Source organism: Salvelinus fontinalis, chromosome 17 (genome assembly GCF_029448725.1).
Source record: "Salvelinus fontinalis isolate EN_2023a chromosome 17, ASM2944872v1, whole genome shotgun sequence".
NCBI classification, from domain to species: domain Eukaryota; kingdom Metazoa; phylum Chordata; class Actinopteri; order Salmoniformes; family Salmonidae; genus Salvelinus; species Salvelinus fontinalis.
This window is the reverse complement of record NC_074681.1, coordinates 32,910,454-32,935,374: the sequence shown is the minus strand read 5'-3', so window position 1 is coordinate 32,935,374 and position 24,921 is coordinate 32,910,454. Positions and strand designations below refer to the sequence as shown.

The 24,921-nt window shown below is 41.9% G+C and overlaps 1 protein-coding gene across 4 annotated transcripts in view; it reads right to left on the bottom strand.

Moving 5' to 3' along the window:
• LOC129814180 (paired box protein Pax-3-like) overlaps positions 1 to 7,022 on the bottom strand; it is a 36,312-nt gene extending 29,290 nt beyond the window's left edge. For 2 of the 4 annotated variants that reach the window (XM_055867077.1, XM_055867078.1), the window contains exons 1-4: positions 6,529 to 7,021; positions 5,642 to 5,877; positions 5,098 to 5,227; positions 4,525 to 4,671 (exon numbers count right to left, since the gene is read on the bottom strand). In XM_055867077.1, coding sequence (XP_055723052.1) covers positions 4,525 to 4,671; positions 5,098 to 5,227; positions 5,642 to 5,877; positions 6,529 to 6,613 — 598 coding nt within the window. In that variant the 5' untranslated portion in view covers positions 6,614 to 7,021. Of the gene's footprint in view, positions 1 to 4,524; positions 4,672 to 5,097; positions 5,228 to 5,641; positions 5,878 to 6,528 lie in introns of all 4 variants that reach the window. The other 2 variants (XM_055867080.1, XM_055867079.1) reach the window with 2 other exon arrangements.
• Between the last annotated feature and the right edge of the window lie 17,899 nt (positions 7,023 to 24,921).

Here is a 24,921-nt window from a genome sequence, read left to right as displayed (position 1 = left end):
TAAGTAGTAATAACCCAGGCAGGGAGACAGCCAGTGTTAATATAAGTAGTAATAACCCAGGCAGGGAGACAGCCAGTGTTTACATAAGTAGTAATAACCCAGGCAGGGAGACAGCCAGTGTTTACATAAGTAGTAATAACCCAGGCAGGGAGACAGCCAGTGTTTACATAAGTAGTAATAACCCAGGCAGGGAGACAGCCAGTGATCGCACACAGAGTCAAGACTCAGCTATTTCTCTTCTCTATCCCAGTGGCTGGATTTCTCTACTGCTTTGCCTGGAGGCAGAGATGGAAAGTAGTCGGTAGAAAACATTCCACTGGTCGCAATGAGGCACTGTTGTTTGTTATGACTGGAGATAGTCTCTCTCTCTCCGTCTCTCAATCCCTCTGCTTCACTAAGTCAGCGTAAAAATGCACGGACCGCTGACAAATATACAACGTTATAGAAAATCAATGTCTATCTTCCCTAAAGGTTTCCGCTGTTGTGTCTGAGGGGGGTATTGGTGTGTTCCTGACATGGTTGGCTATTACTGACTGAGTGAGAGACATGCGTTTATTGAAATTTCTGAATGCCCTGGGAGAAAAGACATTATGGAACATTCTAATTGGTTTATAGAGTTTGTGTATATACACAAATCACAGCGGCCATTGATATGATTCCCTATAGATTTAGCTTCAACCGAATGATTGCAGAGTTTGCATATTACGGTCTATGCATGCCACGTTTAAAAATGGCTCTCACTTTTTTTCTGTTTCTCTGTTCTCTCTTTCCCTCTACTCTCCCCCCCCCCCCCCCTCTCTCTCTATCCTCTCTCTCCAAACTCTCTCAGTCCATGCCAAAGTAGTGGGGAGCCAGTTTTCCCACTTTATTTACACAAACAAAGTCCTACTCAGTTTCTTTGACAAAAGCAGCTAAATCTTTCATGTTTTGTCAGCACTTGATTCCTCCTGTCCCCCTGGCTATTTGCCTGCCCCAGGACAATGGAGCCAGGAGAATGGGAGCAGATTTTGTGAATGTGCCTCAATGAAACCAATTATTACATGTTGACTGCGTTCACCATGGCAGATTTGAAAGAACTGGGCTTATTCAATTTGGCACCGCGGGATTCCCTTTCAAGATAAGTTATCCCTTTGACTGTTTGTATTTCTGAGCTTTTCTCTCCCCCCCCCCCCCCATTGTCATAAATGGAATCTGCAAGAGTAGGCTACTCCTCTTTCATGACTTTGGTTATTTTAATTAGCTAAATGAGGCTAAAGGGGTGTCCGTTGGTGTTATAGTCATATACAGAGAAAGGTGGTGTCATTCATTAGGAGGCAGTTAATGTGCCAGTATTTATTGATTAATTAATATGAAACCATTCATTCAGTTTAGGAGGCCACTTCCATGCCGGTATCCTTTATGGAATTTGTTCATGCAAGATTGACAAGGTTGAGTACTTTCTGCAGACAATTTTTGAACCAAATGAATGTGTTCATACTAATAGAAAGTATTTACTATGTCCCCAATTTCTGTTATATATTTTTAAACTACTGTTAAATAATTGGTCAATCACCATAATATTCTTAATTATATATAAACAATCGAATTTATACATTCAACATTTTGTTTCCCCTGAACTCAACTATTCCCTTAAACAGGAAATGCAATCGTTTAACATCAGATTCGACATTTACCATTTGCTTGGGGGCATCCTTTTCCCAGAATGCTCTAGGTGCCCTGTAATGCCATGCAGATCTAGTAGTAGCTACCTGGTCCCAGTATAGCTACTTTATCCCACTGAACTCAACAGTGGCCTTTTCCCAGACAAATAAATCAAAATAGAGCAGCTTTGATCTCTGCACTTAAGGATAGCCAACAATGGAGGCCGAGGAGAAAGAGGCAGAGAGGAACAGTCCTCTCTCCTGCAACAATAGCCTCTACAAACACCTACTTAATCAATATTTGGCCAGAAGACACCCTCTCCATACCCAAGACAGCCTTTTCACATTCTAATGAAGAGCTTTAAAGGGAAAAGAAAACAACAAGATCAACTACTTCTACAGACACACACAAGAGGATAGGAGAATTACATATGGCCATTGCAGACTGAGGGAAAAGGGAAAGTAGTCATTGGACTGTGTTTGAATTGGAATATAATTTGAGTAAACAACATTTCAGATATGCCATTATCAACACTTGTGTTTGCTCTGAGCTAATGAGTTAATGTTGTCATTGTGGATAAGATTAAGAGGATTAGTCTGGCAATGTAACAAGGAGTCGAGGTACTGAATTAAAGGGAAAATACCTAGAAGAATTCTTCCCAAAACGCTCAACTATATTTCTTGAATCTAAATAACACATAAAAAGAACAACGTTTAGTCCATTCAGACGTTTGGCATATTTTCAAATAAATAGGCTGTAAATCATACTGTGATACATCTATAGGTCGTAATAACAATTTAACGTAACTTGTTGTGCACACTTGTTGCAACGTTTTATCATGCCTGGTTGTTCCTAACGTACAATATCTATATCCTAATCATAAGCCTATCTCACAATATCTGCAAGTCTGTATAATCTATCTAAACAAAGCATCACCAGCACGAATAGATAACAGAGAAAATGGAGGGGAATAATATCAGATATCGAAACACAACCATAATCAAAAGAGCACTATCACATCTCCATAAATGGGCTATAGATTGTGGTGGACAAAGACACAAGCCTACAAATTTGTTCCAACCCCGCAGGAAAAATCTTAACCAAACTGGGAGAATATATTTTAAAAGGTTAACAAAGTAAATTGCCTATCCTGATCTGTATTCGCGATGCCTCGCCTGGAAAGGGCAGGAAAGCGGCTATACATATGGCATGAATGCGCGCGCCCCGGGCGAAGAGGACTGGGCGGGCTTTGTCCCTAGATGAAAGTGGGAAGAAATAAAAGGTTTGAGTTTAATCTACTAGAAAGGGTTTACACTGCGATGACTGATGTAAGGAGTAGTCAGGAATAGTAAGCAGACCATGCCTCCTGCGCAACGAGTCTAAACACATGAGTAAAAGTGCGATAAGAAAGGCCTAATCATTTGATGATGCTTGGAAAATGTGTAAAAAGAAAAACATTGTTGAGTTCTTCAGATATGTATTTGGGCTGGTATTTGCTATAAGTGAAAATAATTTAATCCCCCCCCCCCCCCCCCCACCCCACAAAAAAAATGTAAACAGGCAATGTGTCCCTCCCGAAACCTTGTTATGAACTTGGAATAGGCTTTGTTCACATTTCTTAAATTGTATGTTTAAAAAAGTCAGTTTCTGAAAAAATAGCCTACTTTCCTGAAAAACCAACAGGTCACCAGGCAACAGGTGTTCGGGAAAAATCCAGGACATAGGGGGAGATAGGATGCTGTCTCGTTCTCTCTGAGTCTGAATAGCAAACGCATCTCTTAACGCTGAAAAAGTCTCCAAATGAACATTTTCTCGTTGAAAACGGCCATTTTCTCTCGGCGCGCAGTCTATAAAACCGGCCGGAGTTGCCCATTGGTGTTATCTGAATTATTCATCGCTCATTGCGGGTCCATAATGTCTTCTCCCAGCCTTTTGTCAGCGCATTTTTTCTCCCTTTCTCTACACATTTTGAAAAGCTTTGGCGTCTTTTTGTACACCACTGAGCCGCTTGCTATAGCAGGCCTTTGTGCGCTTGAAACCGAAGTGTGAGTCTCAATAGACTCTCGCGCCTTTGTCCGGCAAGTTCATCCTCAAGTGTCCGATTGTGTGCGGAGGAACCGTTTTTTTATGGGGGACGGAACAGTTGGGCAAATGTTTGATCAACTTCATATGGAAACGTTTGCCTTTTGCAAAAGATTCGTTTAGTATAAACACAGGCATGCAACTCAAAATTCCATATTCATAAAGTTAGGCTAGGCCTGTATTGCAGAAAACCACCAAAAGAGTTGTTATTTTCAAATGCTTAAATATTCGTTTTTTAAATTCAATATCTATCTCATATCTGCACAGCAATCATTCCGCTTGACAAACCAACCACAAAAAAAGTTACACGCAGTCACGCGTCCAAAAAAATTATTTAGTAAACGATTTAGGTATTTAATTAAATAGTAATGGTCCATGATTATATTTACATTTATCATATTATATGGGTATTCTAATTCAATTCTGCATTTTTTCTCTGCACATTATGTAGGCCGTACCCATCTGAATTTAGTGTAATATGCAGGTTATCTGCTAATTCAGCATCTTCAAGCGACAACAGCAAATTTTTAATATTCCCCATTTCTCCCAATTTTCAACTGTCTCAAGAGGCCAACGAATTAACCGACGTTTAACAACTTCTAAACAACATCTCAACACATATTGTATCACAACCAAATATAGAAAATTGAGAGGAAAAGAAGCATTCCATACTTCTGAAATAAAAATAATTTTCTAAACCAAAATTGCACCCTTGTCCAACAAGGAAACCGTGGCCTACAGTCCTGGGCCTACTCAAAATCGCCAAAGCGTTGCACTGCTTTTGATTAAAACATTACTCACATCTATCCCCGAGGATGCCGTCGATGCTGTGTTTCGCTCGTCTTTCGTTCTCTTCCAATTCCCTCTTCTGGATTTCATCATCGTCCTCCTCATCTTCTCCTCCAACTCCCCCGAATTTACAACGCATGATACGGCTGATTGAACTCACTTTGAAAGTAAATACATAAGGGATAAATTGTTAGTAAAGAATCATGCTTGAATTGAAGAAAGTGCCAACATCCAATGCATATTGTCATAGCACCTGTTGATTGGTTTTCACCTCGCAATAGTTTCACTAAATTCTGTTTATATCTGGCAAAGTTTTTTTTTACTTTCAGAATGTTTAACGGTTGTTGCAATAGCGGTGTCATTATTGCATGCATTTATTACTTTAGTAGACCTATAGGCTATCCTCTCCTGCACTTTTTACCAGGCGTTTGCAAACGTACAATGTTATTCTAGGCTTATACGATTTTAGTTAAGTAGCGTACATTTACATTATGGACATTATGCTCTGGTTAAGATAATTACAATATATGTTTGGGTTGTAGATCTTTAAGTTTTAAATTATTTGTTTAAACAAAATGTAAATACCTGAGGGGATGTTGTTTCTGTCGCAGATCCCGTCTTTGAGTAATTTATCCCTGATTTCCCAGCTGAACATGCCCGGGTTATCTCTCTTGTATTCCTCGATCTTCTTGTCCACATCTGGGGTTGTTGTCTGCTTCAAGTGGCAAGGATGCAGGAAACATTTCATTAGGCCTATGATTGCTATTGCACATTTTTTTATATATATATAAATTAGGCTACACCGTGCCTAACAGGCTATACACTTCTGTTGAGTTTAATATTTTACTTGATCGTTTTCAAAACCCATGTTTTGGTAGTCTGTAATAATATGGTGCTGAAAGTGCGCATAAAATAAGTTCTTATAAATTAAATATGTATTCGGAATAATGAATAGCATATGACAATAAATGATACCATACAAAACTGTTAATTATTATATATCCTTTTAGTTTAACGGCCTGTCATCCCCAATTACATGTATCCTGTTAGTGGCATGTTGAGGTGCAGCCCGTTAAGTTGAGTTTGACAGAGACATTGCTGCTATACAGTCCGGTTCTAGGGCCCTCACCTTGGGTTTGCTGCCTCCGATGGACCCGGGCCTGATGGAGCCTGTCTCCTGGTACCGGCACAAGATTTTGGACACGCATCCATGGGAGACTCGAAGCTGGCGGGAAATGACACAGGGTCGGATGCCGTGGTGGGCCATCTCCACGATCTTGTGGCGGATGTGATTGGGCAGGGGTCTGCCGTTGATAAACATCCCACCGAGCTGGTTCACCCGGCCCTGGCCTAACGGGGTAGAGACTGGACGGAGGGAACGCATTTCATTCAATAACAACAACAAAAGTAAACCACAGCAGCAAAAAAAAAAAAAAGCCTAAACAGGCCTATATTTAGTTATTTAACGTTTATTTATCCTATCTTAGTGAAAGGGGCTATATTTTTCAAGAGAGACCTGTTGCAAGAAAATATGTTAATAACATACCATTTGATCTCGGTCTTTTGCTAAATGTTTAATTGTTCTTGTTATTTCATAGGTTAGACTTAATTGATGGTGCACAATGTAAATCAATATAAAATGTATAACAAGAGCATTGTTGATGTTTTGAGATCATCTGCTACTATGTTAATCAATTGAACCAGGGATTGCTACAAACTGTTTATGGCTTAGTAGGCTAGTGTAGGCTACTTACAGTTTCCAATAAGCAGCCTACACATTTAGGGAATACATCAACTTTGATTCACTTGTCAAAATGTTAGTTCATGTGTAGGCCTACTGTTAATTGTCTGTTAAAAGGCCACACTAAGACAAGTATTTATATATGAACAACAGTTTTGCAGCTGTTCAAAGTTGACACAATATCAACACTTGCTTTCTGATTGAATCATTAACAAACAAACAAAATCTTCCAATACGCAAGAAACATGCACTTGGTTCCATTTGCAATAGCCTACCTTCAAGAGAGTAGCCTCCCCGCGGGTAGTTTTGGTGTGGGTTCGGGCGCATCATCCTCGGTATGCCCCCCGCTAGTGCTGTCATGCCTCCTAAAACTCCGCCAATGATGCCTTGCTCTCGACCAAATCAACACCAACCCGCAAACTTCTGAAATATTCTGGGATCCACAAAAACGTATAGCTTAAAGGCCTACACGTTGGCTTCGATGGAGCAACAGGACAGCCTCCACGGTTTGCTTCGTCAAAATAACAACATGCAAGAAAAAACACAAGTTAAATCCTTGGAGAATGGCGCATTTGTCGATATCCAACGAGGAGTGTGAAAATATTGACAAAGCAATGTTTGCCTCTGTTGAAAGTGAAGGCCGCTTAGTTGGAGTTGTTGTTGACACTTTATCTGAATTGAGAAGATGGGTGGAAGTGAAACATTTTATAAGTTGTTGCTCTCCTTTCTCCTCAGTCCTTCCAGGCCTCTGATTGGCTTAGAAAGGCGAATCCCAGTGGCGCTGAGGGTGTATTTTGATTGGCAGACTGTTTTCTGTAGTGACCTCACGGGTTCAAGGCGTTGTGTCCTGAGTCTTGTGGTGCCCCCGAGCTTTTGCTTTCACGGAATCTGATCCACGATCAGCCCTCCAGTCATCAACGGTAAAGGCTATATGGTCCAACCATGTTGATGGATGAAGATGCGCCTTTTAGTGAAGGCTACGCTACCCCCTGTAAGTCACCAGTCACCAATGTATTACTTCATTACGATGTGACTATTTCATAACAGCATTGCACATACACCATTTTCTGCCTGTGAAAGAACACGCACACTGTTTGCTATGCACAGTGATTTTACAAACAGGAATTTATTGTAGCATTTAGACAGTAGTGCACTAATTAGAATAGAAGGAGCTATGCGACCCAGCAGGGTGTGACGCCTGGAGTGCAGTAAAGTTGTCTGTAGCGAAAGAAAGTACAATTGTGTGAAGACATTATTTATAACTTCATGAGTGTCAAATTCCCCCCACCCCCCTTCTTTTATCACTCTCTCTCTATCGCACACCCGCGCAGACGCACTTCCACATGCACGCACACACATACACACACACACACACACACAGACATACAGCCACCCCAGCTAACATATATGTTTTTTTGAAAGTTGTGGGAACTTATGTTTTTGATTTCACATTGGTTGTGGGAACGAATCCACATGTTTCCTTACTGGTAAAACTGAACGTTTTTTAAACATTCTGAGAACAGAAGTGAACATGTTGCCTGTTCTGAGAATGTTAATTTTTAGGTTGCAGGGAGGTTCTGAGAACGTTTTACTCTGGTTCCTTGAACGTTTTCCTGGGAGGTTTTATTAACTCTCTGAGAATGGTTTTTGAATAACTTCCTTAAAACTTTCACTGAATGTTTCAATAAGACTTTAAATAACACTGCTAGCTTATTTTGGGTTAACATTCTTTTGAACTCCAAGCACAGATAGGACACATGGAAATTCATTTCCATAGGCATCAATCATGCAAGAGCATTTCTTTTTTATTGTGACACGGAATCAGTGAGATTCAAACCTATGATCTTATGTTCTCTATCCATGGAATTAGTCCACTGCACTATCGGGTGTGGCCAATTCGTGGGCGCAACCAACACACCTGAACACACTTAACAAGATAGAGGATAGAGAGAGTTTCGTTGATGCTGAGGACTGAATATACATGTTTTTAAATAACATTCGTAGAACGTTCTTGGAAAACTTTTCTTGTGGTGTTTATGGAAGGTTTTCTTCAAGTTCTAAGAACGGAATGTTTGTTTTTAAGTAACATTCTTAGAATGTTCTCTGAACATTACGAAAGTTTTCTTGTGTTTTTTTTGGAAAGTTTGCTTAACGTTCCCAAAATAATTTGAGAACATGACTTTAAATAGAACCATGAGAGAACTGGTAGTAAACATTATGCTGAAGTAGCCTACTGAAATTCCCATAGAAGAATGTTGTTTCTGAACTTTCTTGGAACAACTTGAGAACATGACTTTAAATAGAACCACGAGGAAAACTATAGGAAATGGTATGGTGAAGTACTGATATTACCACAGAACAATGTTGTTTCTTAAAGTTCTCTGAACTTTTTGCGAATATTCCCAATGTTAAACCAGTTGGTGAACGTTCCTGGAACATTACCAACATTTAAATGAAATGTAACCATATTTAAACTTTTAGGAAACGTTCTGTTAAAATCCTTAGGACTCTATTGACACACCTGTGAGTCAATCTAATTAACATGATAAACAAATCCCCTTCAAAATCTGCCAGTTTAAGCTAGAGATATGTTTTTTGTTGTTGCATGGTCTGTGTCCCAATCCACCGCATCTGCCTGTCGGCCTTCAGCATCTGCGGTGGAAAGTGGCACTGCTACAGCATTGTTTGTCAGACCAGGAGACATCCCTAAAATCTGACATTTGTAGCCACCCCCACAAGCCCCACGGGACTCATCTGAAGTCGGTACCGGTTGATGTGTCAACTTCCGTTCGTAGCGTCTGAACCGTTTGGGCTACAAACTAATATGACCCCCACTATGGAAAGGGGGGACTCCGTTTTGCTCTACTACCCCACAAGTGTAAAGGGACTCATCTGAAGGTAACCCGGTACCAGTTTAAAATATGAATGGATGTTTGAAGGTAGTTTTGTAGCAACAAAAGAAATTGGTTAAATATGTGTCCATAAAACGAAATCCCCCTCCCCGGCTTAGACTTTTAGTGGTTAAAGTAATGAAATACCCAAGAAAATAAAATAAAAAATTGTCAAGTTCCTTAATTCCTTAAATGTGCTGAGAATGCCAGCAACTATCCTGCACCGTTCCCAGAAAGTTGTGGGAAGGCAAAATAACCATAGGACGACAACGTTCTCACCAAGCTCTAAGAAACATATGGTTCTCAGAACGTTATGTGTGCTAGCTGGGACTTGTACCCCATTCAGAAGTTTTTGTGGAGGCTCATTGAACAAGTCATGTCAGTCAAAAAGCTTCTCCCATTCACCACTCCAATCAATCAAAGGTATGGAGATCATTCCAAGCCAAGCCATTGAGTTCTAACAAAACAACGATTTTTTTCCCTCCAAATTCCACATTGACACTTACCCTAATATTAGCCTATCCACCGACTGTTTAGGTCACATTTCCAATCAGTGAACTGAACGAAAATACAGTTTTGTATTAGGATACTTATAAGAGAGGTACAGGCTACTTACTTGTGAGGTCGTGGCTGTTTTAGGGCCTGGAATATAGTAACCGATCAACAATTCATAATCACATGGCGAAGTGCATGAAAGTGCAACATGTCAAGGCATATCAGTTGATAGAAACTATTAATATAGGCTATTCTGTGTGCTCTTACAGGCCTAGAGGAATTTAGTCAATCCCAACAGATTCAGCCTACAACATTACTGTGGTTGACATTAACCACAGTTTAATTTTGTTGGCAAAAATACTTCTATGTATAAACAACAGAAAAGTTCGAGAGTGGTTTTCCTTTGGAATATTGGATGGCATCATTGCCATCTTCACGTCTCTGTGTGCGCACCCGGGCGCGCCGCGACCCTTAATAACCGGTGATTATGGAGCGTTTCGGTCCCAGGTGCTCTCTAACCAGATTAGGGCCGTCACCGTGGCGCGAGGAGCCGCCACACCACCGGGCAAACTGGAGGCTCTACAAGGGAGAGCGTCATTAGTTATGATTTTAATTGACATTGCTGGAATAGCTGAATAATAATAAATGCTTCTGATGAGAAGGCCCTATGCCTAAAGCCAATCATAGCCTATTTGCATAATGGTGTCACCTTTTTATTAATGGGAATAATTTAGGCCTACGTCGTTTTTAGCAATGTCCTTGAGTTGTTCAAAAAGAGCAACTTTTTGTTTCTTATTCATATTTCTATGTATTTATAAATAAATAGGCTATTATTGTCATTATAATTATAATTAATATTATTCTTGTAGTCTTTATTATTATTTAATAATAACCATTTATATTATTAACTTTTTTTTCACAATGATAACAATGGAGATAAACCAGTAGTCTTAATAATAATCGTTAACATTCGTATTGAATAACCATTACCTCTACTACGTTAAAATCATTAGGTAAATATTTGGACCATAATAAAGTTCGTTTTTCACTTATCTTTTAACCATGTGGCTGTCGTGTTTCTCACCTGAAATCTAATACATCTAACAGACGAAGAATTATGGTAAGCCAAACGACATCTTAGAGATGGAAATGTGGTATCCCACAGTTAATGAAGGCCTGCATTGACATTCAGCTTTTTGGGAACCGAAAAGACTCTTCCAAATGTTTTCTTTCTACAGGAACGCACAGACAATGGAACGCAGGAGGGAAATATGGTTTGTACACGGGAGTCCTTTCACGTGCAAAAGGAGGAATTGCTCTCTTTCTCTCAGTTCCAACACAGAAGTCTACATGCGGAACTTCCTCCATGGTCGCCTAATGGTCGACTAATTCAACATTAGGACCATGCATGACCCACGGTTCAACCACACGTTGGTGTAACACATGCGTGCAAATTGTCGATTATTGACACAGAGACACGAGAGTTCATTTGACTGTAGCCTTGTTGAACTGTGACAATTAGCCATGTTTGATGGTCAGAGACATATGCTGCTCAGGCATAGGGCCTATTCCAAATAGGTCAATGGAGAGCGTTAGGCTATTTGTGATCATGAGGATTGTTAGAACATTTGTCGGTAGGCTACAATGTACTAATATGGTAGAAGTTATATAGAATTGTCACAATATCTGATAATACGATTGTTGATATTTTGGCATAGGCCTTCAATTAGAAGTTGTAAAAAGTAACCTTCTAATATTGCATTACCAAAACAATTTGGACTGTTAATTAAGTAGGATGATACAATGATAATGATATACCTAATAATAGGCCTCATAATACTAATGATATGCCTAATAATAAAGAATAAGCATACATTTTAAATCAAAACAAATGTTAAAGAAAATAACAACCTATCTAGAATTATAATCGTAAACATCCAGCGAGATAACTAAAACTGTATCTCTGCAGTTTTAAGAAATGGTGTGGCTACTTTTTACAGCGACAACCCCAGCATGCAGCCTGATAATGTTTTTTTTCACAGTGTTTGAGGTGGGATACATTCCCCTTTCCTCCTACAAAAATACGTCCACGGGACATAAATGACTTACTGAAACTCTATATCGTCATAAAAGAGGGAATGGGGCAAAAACAAAGTTATGATACGAATTTTGATTATCATGAAAGGGATACTGGATATCCGTGTCAAATCAATTAGTGAAGGGGAAAATCCAAGTCAGAAACTCGCTCGATCAGTGAGCAAAATGCATTGAAAAATAAAGACCAAAATGCCTGTGTAGAAAAGAAAACGCAGTCGCGTTCAGTGGGCTCAGAACCAAAATAACCTTAGGATGTATCAGAGAGCAAAATAAGGACGAGCAGGCCTTATCTCTGTCACTCATAGGCCGGGAGTAAAGAAGATCATTAGAATAAGGGATTGATTTTAAAATCCTGTAATTTTCGATAGGTCCACATCTCATGATATTTTGCTTAATTTCTTTCTTGACGAGTTGTTCTTTTAATTATGAATGCTGACTCGTTTGTGGACATCCTGGCCAATTGTAGCCTAATATAAATATTATATTGTTCAAAGGTCTAGTGCAATTTGACCATTTTATAGCAACATTACATCAGTATAAATCAGAAAGATGTCACTATTGGAGGTTTGGAGTTTTTCTTTTTGATGACCCTCTCAAAGTCAGTATTTACAATGTGGGAACCTTATCATTCCCACATTACGATGACAGATGACAACTGAATGCCCTGCGTTTACAGTGGGCACTTGTTGCTGTGATTGCTTTACAAACTGTTTTCAGGTCATTAAAATAACTAGGGAATGGTTGTAAAGCCATTTCCCATTTACTTTGAGTGTAAAACCGATTAATTAGTCCACAGAGACATGTTAGCCACTGTGACAGGCGACGCAATTCCCACAGGAAATAATAACATTATCTTATCTACACCAACTCGCACCTATTTTTGTGTATACTGTCCTCGAGATATGAGAATATATTAAAACGATAGCATATAGAGCTACCAGCATAGTCCAGTCAGAACGTTAGCTATATATGCAGACGTGGGATCTTTGCAAAAAGATTGCAAACACAGAATAGTTTCTAAGGATTAAATAGTATTATGGTTACACTGTATTTGAACCATTTGGTCATTTGTCAATTAGTTGCCCATATAGCCTGTAAGCTTATTCAACAATGGCTAATTTATCTCTGGTGTTTGAAATGGTCAATTACATGCAATCTGAGGCCCTACAACCGAAGCTCAAACGGGGGATATTTTGCATCAGTGAGCCTTCAGAAAGTATTCACACCCCTTGACTTATTCCACATTTTGTTGTGTTTAATTCAAAATGGATTAAATGTATGCTTTTCTCACCTGTCTACACACAATACCACATAATGACAAAGTGAAAACGTGTTTTTAGACGTTTTAACACATTTTATAAAATACATAAATATCTATTCACACCCCTAATTCAATACATGTTAGAATCACCTTAGGCAACGAGTCTTTCTGGGTGTCTCTAAGCACTTTGCACACCTGGATTGTACAATATTTGCACACATTCTTTTTTAAATTCTTCAAGCTCTGTCAAGTTGGTTGTTGATCATTGCTAGACAGCCATTTTCATGTCTTGCCATATATTTTAAAGACGATTTAAGCCCAAACTTTAACTAGGCCACTCAGGAACATTCAATGTCATCTTGGTAAGCAACTCCAGTGTAGATTTGGCCTTGTGCTTTATGTTATTGTGGTGCTGAAAGGGGAAATAATTTCCCAGTGTCTAGTGGAAAGCAGACTGAACCAGGTTTTCCTTTGGGATTTTGTCTGTGCTTAGCTCCATTCCATTCATTTTTTATCCTGAAAACCTCCCCAGTTCTTAACGATTACAAGCATACCCATAACATGATACAGCCACTACTATGCTTGAATATTTGGAGAGTGGTACTCAGTAATGTGTTGTATTGGATTCGACCGAAACATAACACTTTGTATTCAGGACAAAAAGTGAATTGCTTTGCCACATTTCTTGCAGTATTACTTTAATGCCTTGTTGCAAACAAGATGCATGTTTTTTAATAGTTTTATTCTATACAGGCTTCCTTCTTTTCACTCTGTCAATTAGGTTAGTATTGTGGAGTAACTACTTTTTGAAGGCACTGTATGTGGGACTAGGTGAGTGGGAGAAAGAGAAGAAGAGAGGGAGATGAGTAGAGGGGCATTTGTTAACCCAGAGCCCTCAGGCCATGCAGCAGGATGACTATGGATGATGACTGGGGACAGTGGTGAGTTTGTAGTTTATTGTCCCTATGGTGAACTCATATGGCTACCTACATCCCCCATTCACAGCCCTCCATCCCTACCCCCAGGCTACTGTGTGAGCCCCTTGGTCCTCCTCCTGTACCCTAAACTAAACCATAAGCCCTCAGGTGATCTTTAGCCCAGTAGGAGCCTGGATCATTCTCTCTCTGATGTTGGCACCTTGATGTCAACTGTCATTGTTAACTGGTTAACTTTGGATTAGTGACACTACTGTAATACTGAATCACATTCTGTAGAACAATCACGTGATGTATGTCAATTTCAGCAAATGGGTTAGTGTGTGTGTGTGTGTGTGTGTGTGTGTGTGTGTGTGTGTGTGTGTGTGTGTGTGTGTGTGTGTGTGTGTGTGTGTGTGTGTGTGTGTGTGTGTGTGTGTGTGTGTGTGTGTGTGTGTGTGTGTGTGTGTGTGTGTGTGTGTGTGTAAGGTTAGCTCTAGCCTTTTGGGGACCCTAAGTGAGATTTGGCTGGGGGGGCCCACCAAGCTGGTAAAAATTACTGTGGCCCCTCTCTTGATTGCGGAAGGAAAAATCAAAGTTTTGCAATTTCATAACAAATTATATGCAATTCTACTCATGTTGTCATGGGACAAAGATACATTTTTGTAGTTTTAAAGCTAATTCCATGCAATTATATTGCAACCTCATTATTTAGGGCTCCTGAGTGGCGCAGTGGTCTAACGCACGGCATCTCAGTACAAAGAGGTGTCACAACAGTTCCTGTTTCAAATCCAGGCTGTATGACATCCGGCTGTGATTGGGAGGCGCACAATTGGCCCAGCATCTTCTGTGTTAAGCCGTCATTATAAATAAGAATTTGTTTTTAACTGACTAGTTAAATAAAGATTTAAAAAATACAAATATCAATTTTGCCATGGGGTGGAGAGATTTTTTGGCAGTTTTAAAGCAAATTTCTTGAAATTCTACACATTTTGCCATGACTTATGCCCTGTTAATGATATCTGAGTGAGAGTGACTAACAGAATCAATGGGGCCCCCCTGGAGGTCAGGGCCCCTGGGCACGTGCCCTGCGTGTCCGGTCAGTATTCGGCCAATGTTACTACAAGTTTAGATAAAGGGCTAGACTAAATTACCAATCTAAAAATTGTTAGCTGGGTGACTGTCAGTGATTGACAAAACAATAGAAAAACTGCTGAAACACAACCAAAATCTACTATTCTCACTCTCAACAGTAAGTTGAGCCTCCGACTGAGTTCCTTTGGGTCTGGGGCCACCGGTCACTAAGCAACCACTGACGTCACTTATTCCTGGAGCCGGCCCTGTGTGTGCCTGTGTTTTCTTCTTTTGTGGGTGCACATGTGTGTACAAAAAATACTTACGTGTTGTAGTGCAAATGGAAATGTTCCACCATTTAACCAGTTCTGCCTCTCATTGACCTGTAACCTAATACCTTTCACCATTGTGGCAGTAGATATCCTCCCATCAACACTGAACCCCATATCTCTCCCTGATCTGATTGTGAATAATGTCATTATTACATCTCTCCATCTATGGATCTCCATGGAAAATGTGTTATAATTTTGACAATATTGACTTTGACAGGGAATGTATATCCCACCATGAGAATGGGAAATGGGATATCAAGTAAACGATGTGGGTAGCCTACAATCTGTGCTTGATGACGTGGAAAACCCTGCATTCACAGGAGGTTGGTGGCACCTTAATTGGGGAGAACAGGCTCGTGGTAATAGCTGGAACGGAATAGGTGGAATGGCATCAAGTACATCAAACATGCCATTCCATGAACTCCGTTCCAGCCATTATTATGAGCCGTCCTCCCCTTAGCAGGCTCCACTGCCTGCATTGGTCTCTTTAGAAGACCGGAACATGGTGCCAGAACATGGGGGCTCCTGAGTGGTGCAGTGGTCTAAAGCACTGCATCGCAGTGCTAGCTGTGCCACTAGAGATTCTGGGTTCGAGTCCAGGCTCTGTCACAGCTGAACGGGAGACCCATGAGGCGGTGCACAACTGGCCCAACGTCGTCCAAGTTAGGGGAGGGTTTGCCTGGCAGTGATGTCCTTGCACCATTGACTCATGTGGTGGGCTGGGTGCAGTGCATGCTGACACAGTTGCCAGGTGTTTCCTCTGACACATTGGTGTGGCCAGGTTAAGTGGGCATTGTGTCAAGAAACAGTGCAGCTTGGTTGGGCTGTGTTTCAGAGGATTCTTGACCTTTGCCTCTCCTGAGTCTGTACGGGAGTTGCAGCGATGAGACAAGACTGTAACTACAGTACCAATTGAATACCATGAAATTGGGGAGGGAAAAAATGGGATAAATGTAATTTTTAATTTTATTTAAGAACATAAAACAATGCATTCTGTCAGTGTGAAGGATTCTGGGTATAGCCTATAGTAGTAGTGTTCCCTATGACCCAAGACTGTGATAAGCACATCATGCAGCATCACTGAGCTGGACAGAATTCAGTAGTTTCATTTTCGAATGTTGTAAACGTATGAGCCACCGGAGGGTGCCAGTGGTTAGCCTAATTCTTATGTGAGCCTGAGATTGAGGGTGGCAATGTAGACATACCAATCAATATGAACTACAAATACACATTCCCTTATTCAATAATGCCAGATCAGAAAGGAGAGAAAGGATTTGCAAGCCATGACTCAAGGATCACTTTTATTAAAATGATAACACTTAAGCACTGACTGAATCAGTGTCATCTGAATGGCTAAATGTACTTTTAAATCTCCAGCCGGTACAGCGAGGAGCCTGGTTCCTATCTAGATTACTTCCTAGGTTCCTACCATCTAGGGAGTTTTTCCTAGCCACTGTGCATCTGCATTGCTTGCTCTTTGGGGTTTTAGGATGGATTTCTGTAAAGTACTTTGTGACTACTGCTGATGTAAAAAAGGGCATTATAAAATACATGATTGATTTATTGATTGAAGGGCTACATCCCAGGGTCCGGCTGACTGAGAAACTGCTCTAGAACCTTTCTGTCATCAAGTAGTACATAATAGTCAGGACAGAGGACACTTTATTCTTTGGTTAATGTGAATATGGGTGTCGCATTTGCATTTAGACAGGCAACCCAATTCTGATATTTGTTTCACTAATTGGTCATTTGACCAATCAGAACAGCTCTGAAAAAGAGCTGATGTGAAAAATCTGATGTGATTGATCAAAAGACCAATTAGCGGAAAACATCAGAATTGGGCTGCCTGTGTGAACACAGCCAGAACACACAATCTGAATATGAGTCATGATGACCTAGCCTACATTCATAGTGATATGACAGGCCCACCAGAGGCAGAGGAGGAACACAATACCTACATTTACACAGGCAGCCCAGTTCTGATCTTTTGCCCAATTATTGGCAAAATATCTGATATGATTGGTGAAAAAGCCAATAATTGGGCAAAACATCAGAATTGGGCTGCCTGTGTAAACGTAGCTAATGTTATGCAATACTAAATAGAGCAGACATACAACATTATTTAATTGGTCCAATTATGAAGTGGAATCGCTTGCCTGTTAATCAGGCTACCCAAAGGAGTGTATTATGGCTTACTTTGTGTATAACAAACCTAAGCATATATAATAGGCTTTAGCCTACACTTAAACTGACCCGTCAATACATTAATACATTGAAGTGAATACATTTGAAAGGTCCGGGTTCTGGGTCAGGTCTGTATCTCAGCCAGCACACCAACCACGTGATAACAACAGAGAACATGGTCATGGTGCTCCGCCGACTGGAGACGGGGGGGTTGCTGAAGTTATGTACGAATATGAGTCCCAGAAACAGCAGCACAAGCATCGAGACGAAGGCGGAAATGGAGCTCACACAGCCTGTGGTCAGTGTGATGCGCCTGCAGTTCGGACAGCTCTCGTATCCCGCACTGTCATACGAGTCCGTGGAAGCGGCATTACCTCTAGCCACAGTTACATACCGGCTATCCCGTATGGTTCGTGCATTCTTCTCCTCCCGGTGGTACGCGGCGGTGAGCGCTGGGTGCAGAGGAGGAGGATACGGTGGCAGGCTGTCTTGCGGGAGACTGTCATTTTGGATGTATAACGGATAAGCGTCGGTGACTGTAATGTTTTTGAGGAGGTTGTGGCGACAAAGAGGGCATGTTTAGCCTACATGCTTTAAGGCCTAGGCTGCTCAAAATAATTAATGATGTGATCAGATGATTTCCAACGCCTCTCCCCCGGGTTTACACAGACGCAGGGAGCTCCATTCCCGCCATTCTGCGTTGTTTTGACAGCATCAAATACCAGAATAGTGCTAGAATACGATAATAGGTCTACGACGTGAGGGTAATTTGATGTGTTAATTCCGTCGCGGTAAAGAGGAAGCGGCACCTGGAGCGCTCTCTCTCACAGCGGATAAGACAGAACAGCATTCATTCACGGTTCACCCTCTGCTTCAATTTGGCATGAACCAGAATCTAGACTAGAGTCGTTACCCTGGTAGAGCTGTTTGGATCTGGGGCTCAACTGGAGCACTGGCACAACCTGGAAATAGTGCCAGATTAGGCTATATCAGATTATGCAGGTTTAATAAACCCGTTTAGATTTGTTGCATGCTTAAACGAATTAACCCTTGCATAACACCTAATCTATCCTCCTGCCAAGTGCCTATTTGCATAGCCTAGCCTATTTGCACAAACAAAAAACAATGGTCCTGTTCTTCGTTTTAGAAACAATCAAGAGTCTCCATTTCTTTATTGTGATCAGGCTGCGCACCACTGTTTTACATATTTCAGCACCATGTTGGGTGGAAAGCACCAGTGCTTCTAATCACCACCATGCGATAACACCTGTGATGTGTAATGAGGAGCAACCAGATGCTGACTTGACACCTTTATGAAATTGCTTATTCCATTTACTAATAATGCACCCATTAAGAAATTTACTGTAAAAACTGTTAAATCTGCGTGGATTGATGATTAATTGAAAAATTTGATGATTGAGAGGGATGAGGCAAAAGGAATGGCAAATAAGTCTGGCTGCAAGCCCAATTGGTAAACATACAGTAAATTGAGAAATAATTTGACTAAACTGAACCAAAACAAGAAGAAACAAAGATAAATAATATAAAGAATGATAGTGAAAAGCCTTGGAGCACCTTAAATGAAAATTTTCTTTGAATCAGATGGCTCATTCATCTCAAAACCCATTAATATTGCCAAATACATGAATAGTTTTTTCATTGGCAAAATTAGCAAACTTAGGCATGACATGCCAACAACAAGTTCTGAACATACAAATCCCTGCATAACTGATCAAATTATGAAAGACAAACATTGTCATTTTGAATTCTGTAAAGTGAGTGTGGAAGAGGTGAAAAAATGATTGTTGTCTATCAACAATGACAAGCCCCCTGGGTCTGACAACTTGGATGGAAAATTGCAGAGGATGATAGCGGATGATATTGCCATCTCTTCCATATAAGCCTACAGGAAAGTGTGTGCCCTCATGCCTGAAGGGATGCAAAAGTCATTCTGCTACCGAAGAATAGCATCCTTTACTGGCTTAAACAGCCTACCAATTAACCTGTTACCAAACCTTAGTAAACTTTTGGGGAAAAAAATGATGTTTGACAAGATACAATGCTATTTCACAATTAACAGATTTTCAGCACGTTTATAGGGAAGGGCATTCAACATTGACACAAATTACTGATGATTGACTGAGAGAAATTGATAAGGCAAAGATTGTGGGAGCTGTTTTGTTAGACTTCTGTGCAGCTTTTGACATTATTGATCATAATCTGCTGCTGGAAAAACGTGTGTGTAATGGCTTTACATCCACTGCTATATTGTGGATCGACAGAACATAGACTGTGTTCTTTAATGGAAGCCTCTCCAAACATAATCCAGGTAGAGTCAGGCATTCCCCAGGGAAGCTGTCTAGGCCCCTTACTTTTTAAAATCTTTACTAATGACCTGCCATTCAAATCAAATCAAATCAAATGTATTTATATAGCCCTTCGTACATCAGCTGATATCTCAAAGTGCTGTACAGAAACCCAGCCTAAAACCCCAAACAGCAAGCAATGAAGGTGTAGAAGCACGGTGGCTAGGAAAAACTCCCTAGAAAGGCTATGAGGGGTGGCCAGTCCTCTTCTGGCTGTGCCGGGTGGAGATTATAACAGAACATGGCCAAGATGTTCAAATGTTCATAAATGACTAGCATGGTCAAATAATAATAATCACAGTAGTTGTTGAGGGAGCAGCAAGTCAGTACCTCAGGAGTAAATGTCAGTTGGCTTTTCATAGCCGATCATTAAGAGTATCTCTAGAGAGTTGAAAACAGTAGGTCTGGGACAGGTAGCATGTCCGGTGAACAGGTCAGGGTTCCATAGCCGCAGGCAGAATAGTTGAAACTGGAGCAGCAGCTCGGCCAGGTGGACTGGGGACAGCAAGGGGTCATCATGCCAGGTCGTCCTGAGGCATAGTCCTAGGGCTCAGGTCCTCCGAGAGAGAGAGAAAGAAAGAGAGAATTAGAGAGAGCATACTTAAATTCACACAGGACACCGGATAAGACAGGAGAAGTACTCCAGATATAACAAACTGACCCTAGCCCCCCAACACATAAACTATACTGGAGGCTGAGACAGGAGGGGTCAGGAGACACTGTGGCCCCATCCGATGATAACCCCCGGACAGGGCCAAAAAGGAAGGATATAACCCCACCCACTTTGGGGGGGGGGGGGGGGGGGCAACCCAGACAGGAAGATCACGTCAGTGACTCAACCCACTCAAGTGACGCACCCCTCCTAGGGACGGCATGAAAGAGCACCAGTAAGCCAGTGACTCAGCCCCTGTAATAGGGTTAGAGGCAGAGAATCCCAGTGGATAGAGGGGAACCGGCCAGGCAGAGACAGCAAGGGCGGTTCGTTGCTCCAGAGCCTTTCCGTTCACCTTCACACTCCTGGGCCAGACTACACTCAATCATATGACCCACTGAAGAGATAAGTCTTCAGTAAAGACTTAAAGGTTGAGACCGAGTCTGCGTCTCTCACATGGGTAGGCAGACCATTCCATAAAAATGGAGATCTAAAGGAGCCTCCAGCTGTTTGCTTAGAAATTCTAGGGACAATTAGGAGGCCTGCGTCTTGTGACCGTAGCGTACGTGTAGGTATGTACGGCAGGACCAACTCGGAAAGATAGGTAGGAGCAAGCCCATGTAACTCTTTGTAGGTTAACAGTAAAACCTTGAAATCAGCCCTTGCCTTAACAGGAAGCCAGTGTAGGGAGGCTAGCACTGGAGTAATATGATCTTTTTTTTTGGTTCTAATCAGGATTCTAGCAGCCGTATTTAGCACTAACTGATGTTTATTTACTGCTTTATCCGGGTAGCCGGAAAGTAGAGCATTGCAGTAGTCTAACCTAGAAGTCTAACCTAGAACAAAAGCATGGATTAATTTTTCTGCATAATTTTCGGACAGAAAATGTCTGATTTTTGCAATGTTACGTAGATGGAAAAAAGCTGTCCTTGAAACAGTCTTGATATGTTCGTCAAAAGAGAGATCAGGGTCCAGAGTAACGCCGAGGTCCTTCACAGTTTTATTTGAGACGACTTTACAACCATCAAGATTAATTGTCAGATTCAACAGAAGATCTCTTTGTTTCTTGGGACCTAGAACAAGCATCTCTGTTTTGTCCGAGTTTAAAAGTAGAACGTTTTCAGCCATCCACTTCCTTATGTCTGAAACACAGGCTTCTAGCGAGGGAAATTTTGGGGCTTCACCATGTTTCATTGAAATGTACAGCTGTGTGTCATCCGCATAGCAGTGAAAGTTAACATTATGTTTTCGAATGACATCCCCAAGAGGTAAAATATATAGTGAAAACAATAGTGGTCCTAAAACGGAACCTTGAGGAACACCGAAATGTACAGTTGATTTGTCAGAGGACAAAACATTCACAGAGACAAACTGATATCTTTCCGAAAGATAAGATCTAAACCAGGCCAGAACTTGTCCTTGTAGACCAATTTGGGTTTCCAATCTCTCCAAAAGAATGTGGTGATCGATGGTATCAAAGGCAGCACTAAGGTCTAGTAGCACGCGGACAGATGCAGAGCCTCGGTCTGACGCCATTAAAAGGTAATTTACCACCTTCACAAGTGCAGTCTCATTGCTATGATGGGGTCTAAAACCAGACTGAAGCATTTCGTATACATTGTTTGTCTTCAGGAAGGCAGTGAGTTGCTGCGCAACAGCTTTTTGTAACATTTTTGAGAGGAATGGAAGATTCGATATAGGCCGATAGTTTTTTATATTTTCTGGGTCAAAGTTTGGCTTTTTCAAGAGAGGCTTTATTACTGCCACTTTTAGTGAGTTTGGTACACATCCGGTGGATAGAGAGCCGTTTATTATGTTCAACATAGGAGGGCCAAGCACATGAAGCAGCTCTTTAAGTAGTTTAGTTGGAATAGGATCCAGTATGCAGCTTGAAGGTTTAGACCTTTTCTATTCTCTTTTGTTCGTCCTCCCGGTTTTGACCCTTGCCTGTTTTTTCGACTCTGTACCTGCCTGCCTGACCGTTCCGCCTGCCTGCCACACTGTACCTCCTGGACTCTGAACTGGTTTTGACCTTTTGCCTGTCCACGACCATTCTCTTGCCTACCCCTTTTGGATTATTAATAAATATCAAAGACTCAACCATCTGCCTCCCGTGTCTGCATCTGGGTCTTATAGTACGGACCTTATAGTACGAACTGGCCATGACAGACCGGGCAGACTTGGACTAGCTCCGCCACACTGTCTCCCTGCAGGGAGCCACCATTGGGAGGCATGAGGAGCAACTGCTTGACCTTTTGGAAGGGCTTCGTTCCCTGACGGAACGCCATGACCAAGGGCTCAAGGCTATCATAGAGCTATCAGTGAGTTAGCTCATAGGCAGCCTTCCACCTCTTAGACCTCCCAACCATTCAGTAACCTGTCTACTATCAGTGGTGGGTTTGTACAGCCTACCCCGGCTCCCCGAGAATCCCGCTTCCTGAGCGATATTCTGGGGATCCTGGAACCTGCCAGAGTTTTCTTTCTCAATGCGCCCTTATTTTTGAGGTGCAGCCATCTTCATTCTCTTCTGACCGGTCGAAGATAGCATATATTATTATTACGCTAATGTCGGGAAGGGTGCTCCCCTGGGCTATGGCAGTTTGGGAGCAACAATCCTCCATTTGTCGCCATCTGGAAGATTTCATGGCAGAGGTTAGGAAGGTGTTCGATTCTTTGGTATCCGGGAGAGAGGCGGCCCGAAAACTACTTGAGTTACGTCAAGACTCCCGTAGTGTGGCAGACTACACAGTAGATTTTCACACGTTGTCCGCCGAGAGTGCCTGGAATCCGGAGTCCCTATTCCATACCTTCCTTCACGGACTTTCAGAGGAAATAAAAGACGAGCTAGCAGCTCGGGAGTTACCACTAGGCCTCGATTCCCTTATCATCCTTACTCTTAGGATTGATGGGCATCTACGGGAATGCAGGAGTGAGAGGAGGTCTGGTCTTGGGCACACTCGTTCATCCGCTGCTCCTCGTTCATCTCCAAAGAAATCCGGAAGTCCCCGAAGGCTGTATTTCCGAGAAGACCTGAAGCCACCCGAGGTCCCTCGAGAATCATTGGCGACGGGTGAGTCAGATACACCAGAACCTATGCAACTGGGCAGAGCTAGATTTTCGCCTAGACACCGTCCAGCACGGTGTCCAGTCCCGATCCAAGGCCGGAGCCTTCCTCTGCGCCGGTGCCCAGTCCAGGCACGGCATTCTACCCGGCTCAATGGCCGGACCCGTGGTCTGGGCGGGGGCAAAGTCCTGCACCAGAGTCGCCACCGATGCTGGATCCGCGGGATGAGCGGGTTCTTCGTCCCGCACCAGAGCCGCCACCGATGCTGGCGGATCCGCGAGCGGAGTGGGTACTTCGCCCCGCACCGGAGCCGCCACCGACGCTAGATGCCCACCCGGACCCTCCCCTATAGAGTCAGGTTTGGCGGCCAGAGTCCGCACCTTTGGGGGGGGGGGGGGGTACTGTCACGCCCTGACCATAGAGAGCCTTTTTATTCTCTATTTTGGTTAGGTCGGGGTGTGACTAGGGTGGGTAATCTAGGTTGTTTTATTTCTATCTTGGTCTGGTATGGTCATTCCCAATCAGAGGCAGCTGTTTAGCGTTGTCTCTGATTGGGGATCATATTTAGGCAGCCCTTTCCCCACTGTTTTTTTGTGGGATCTTGTTTATGTGTAGTTGCCTGTGAGCACTCCATAGCTTCACGTGTTGTTTGCTCTTTATTGTTTTTTTGTGCGTTTCACGAATTAAAAGATGTGGAACCCATATCACGCTGCGCTTTGGTCTGAATGTTATTACGACGATGGTGACATAAACTCAGTTTTTCACAATTCCTGACATTAATTCCTAGTAAAAATTCTCTGTCTTAGGTCGGTTATGATGACCACTTTATTTTAAGAATGTGAAATGTCAGAATTATGGTAGAAAGAATGATTTATTTCAGCTTTTATTTCTTTCATCACATTCCCAGTGGGTTAGTATTAATTCTTAGTGGGTTAGTATTAATTAGTATTTGGTAGCATTGCCTTTCAATTATTTAACTTGGGTCAAACGTTTTGGGTAGCCTTCCAAAAGCTTCCCACAATAAGTTGGGTGAATTTCGGCCCATTCCTCCTGACAGAGCTGGTGTAACCGATTCAGGTTTGTAGGCATCCTTGCTCGCACACGGTTTTTCAAATCTGCCCACACATTTTCTATAGGATTGAGTTCAGGGCTTTGTGATGGCCACTCCAATACCTTGACTTTGTTGTCCTTAAGCCATTTTGCCACAACTTTGGAAGTATGCTTGGGGTCATTGTCCATTTGACAGACCCATTTGTGACCAAGCTTTAACTTCCTGAGTGATGTCTTGAGATGTTGCTTCAGTATTTCCACATAATTTTCATTTTCCTCCCTGATGAT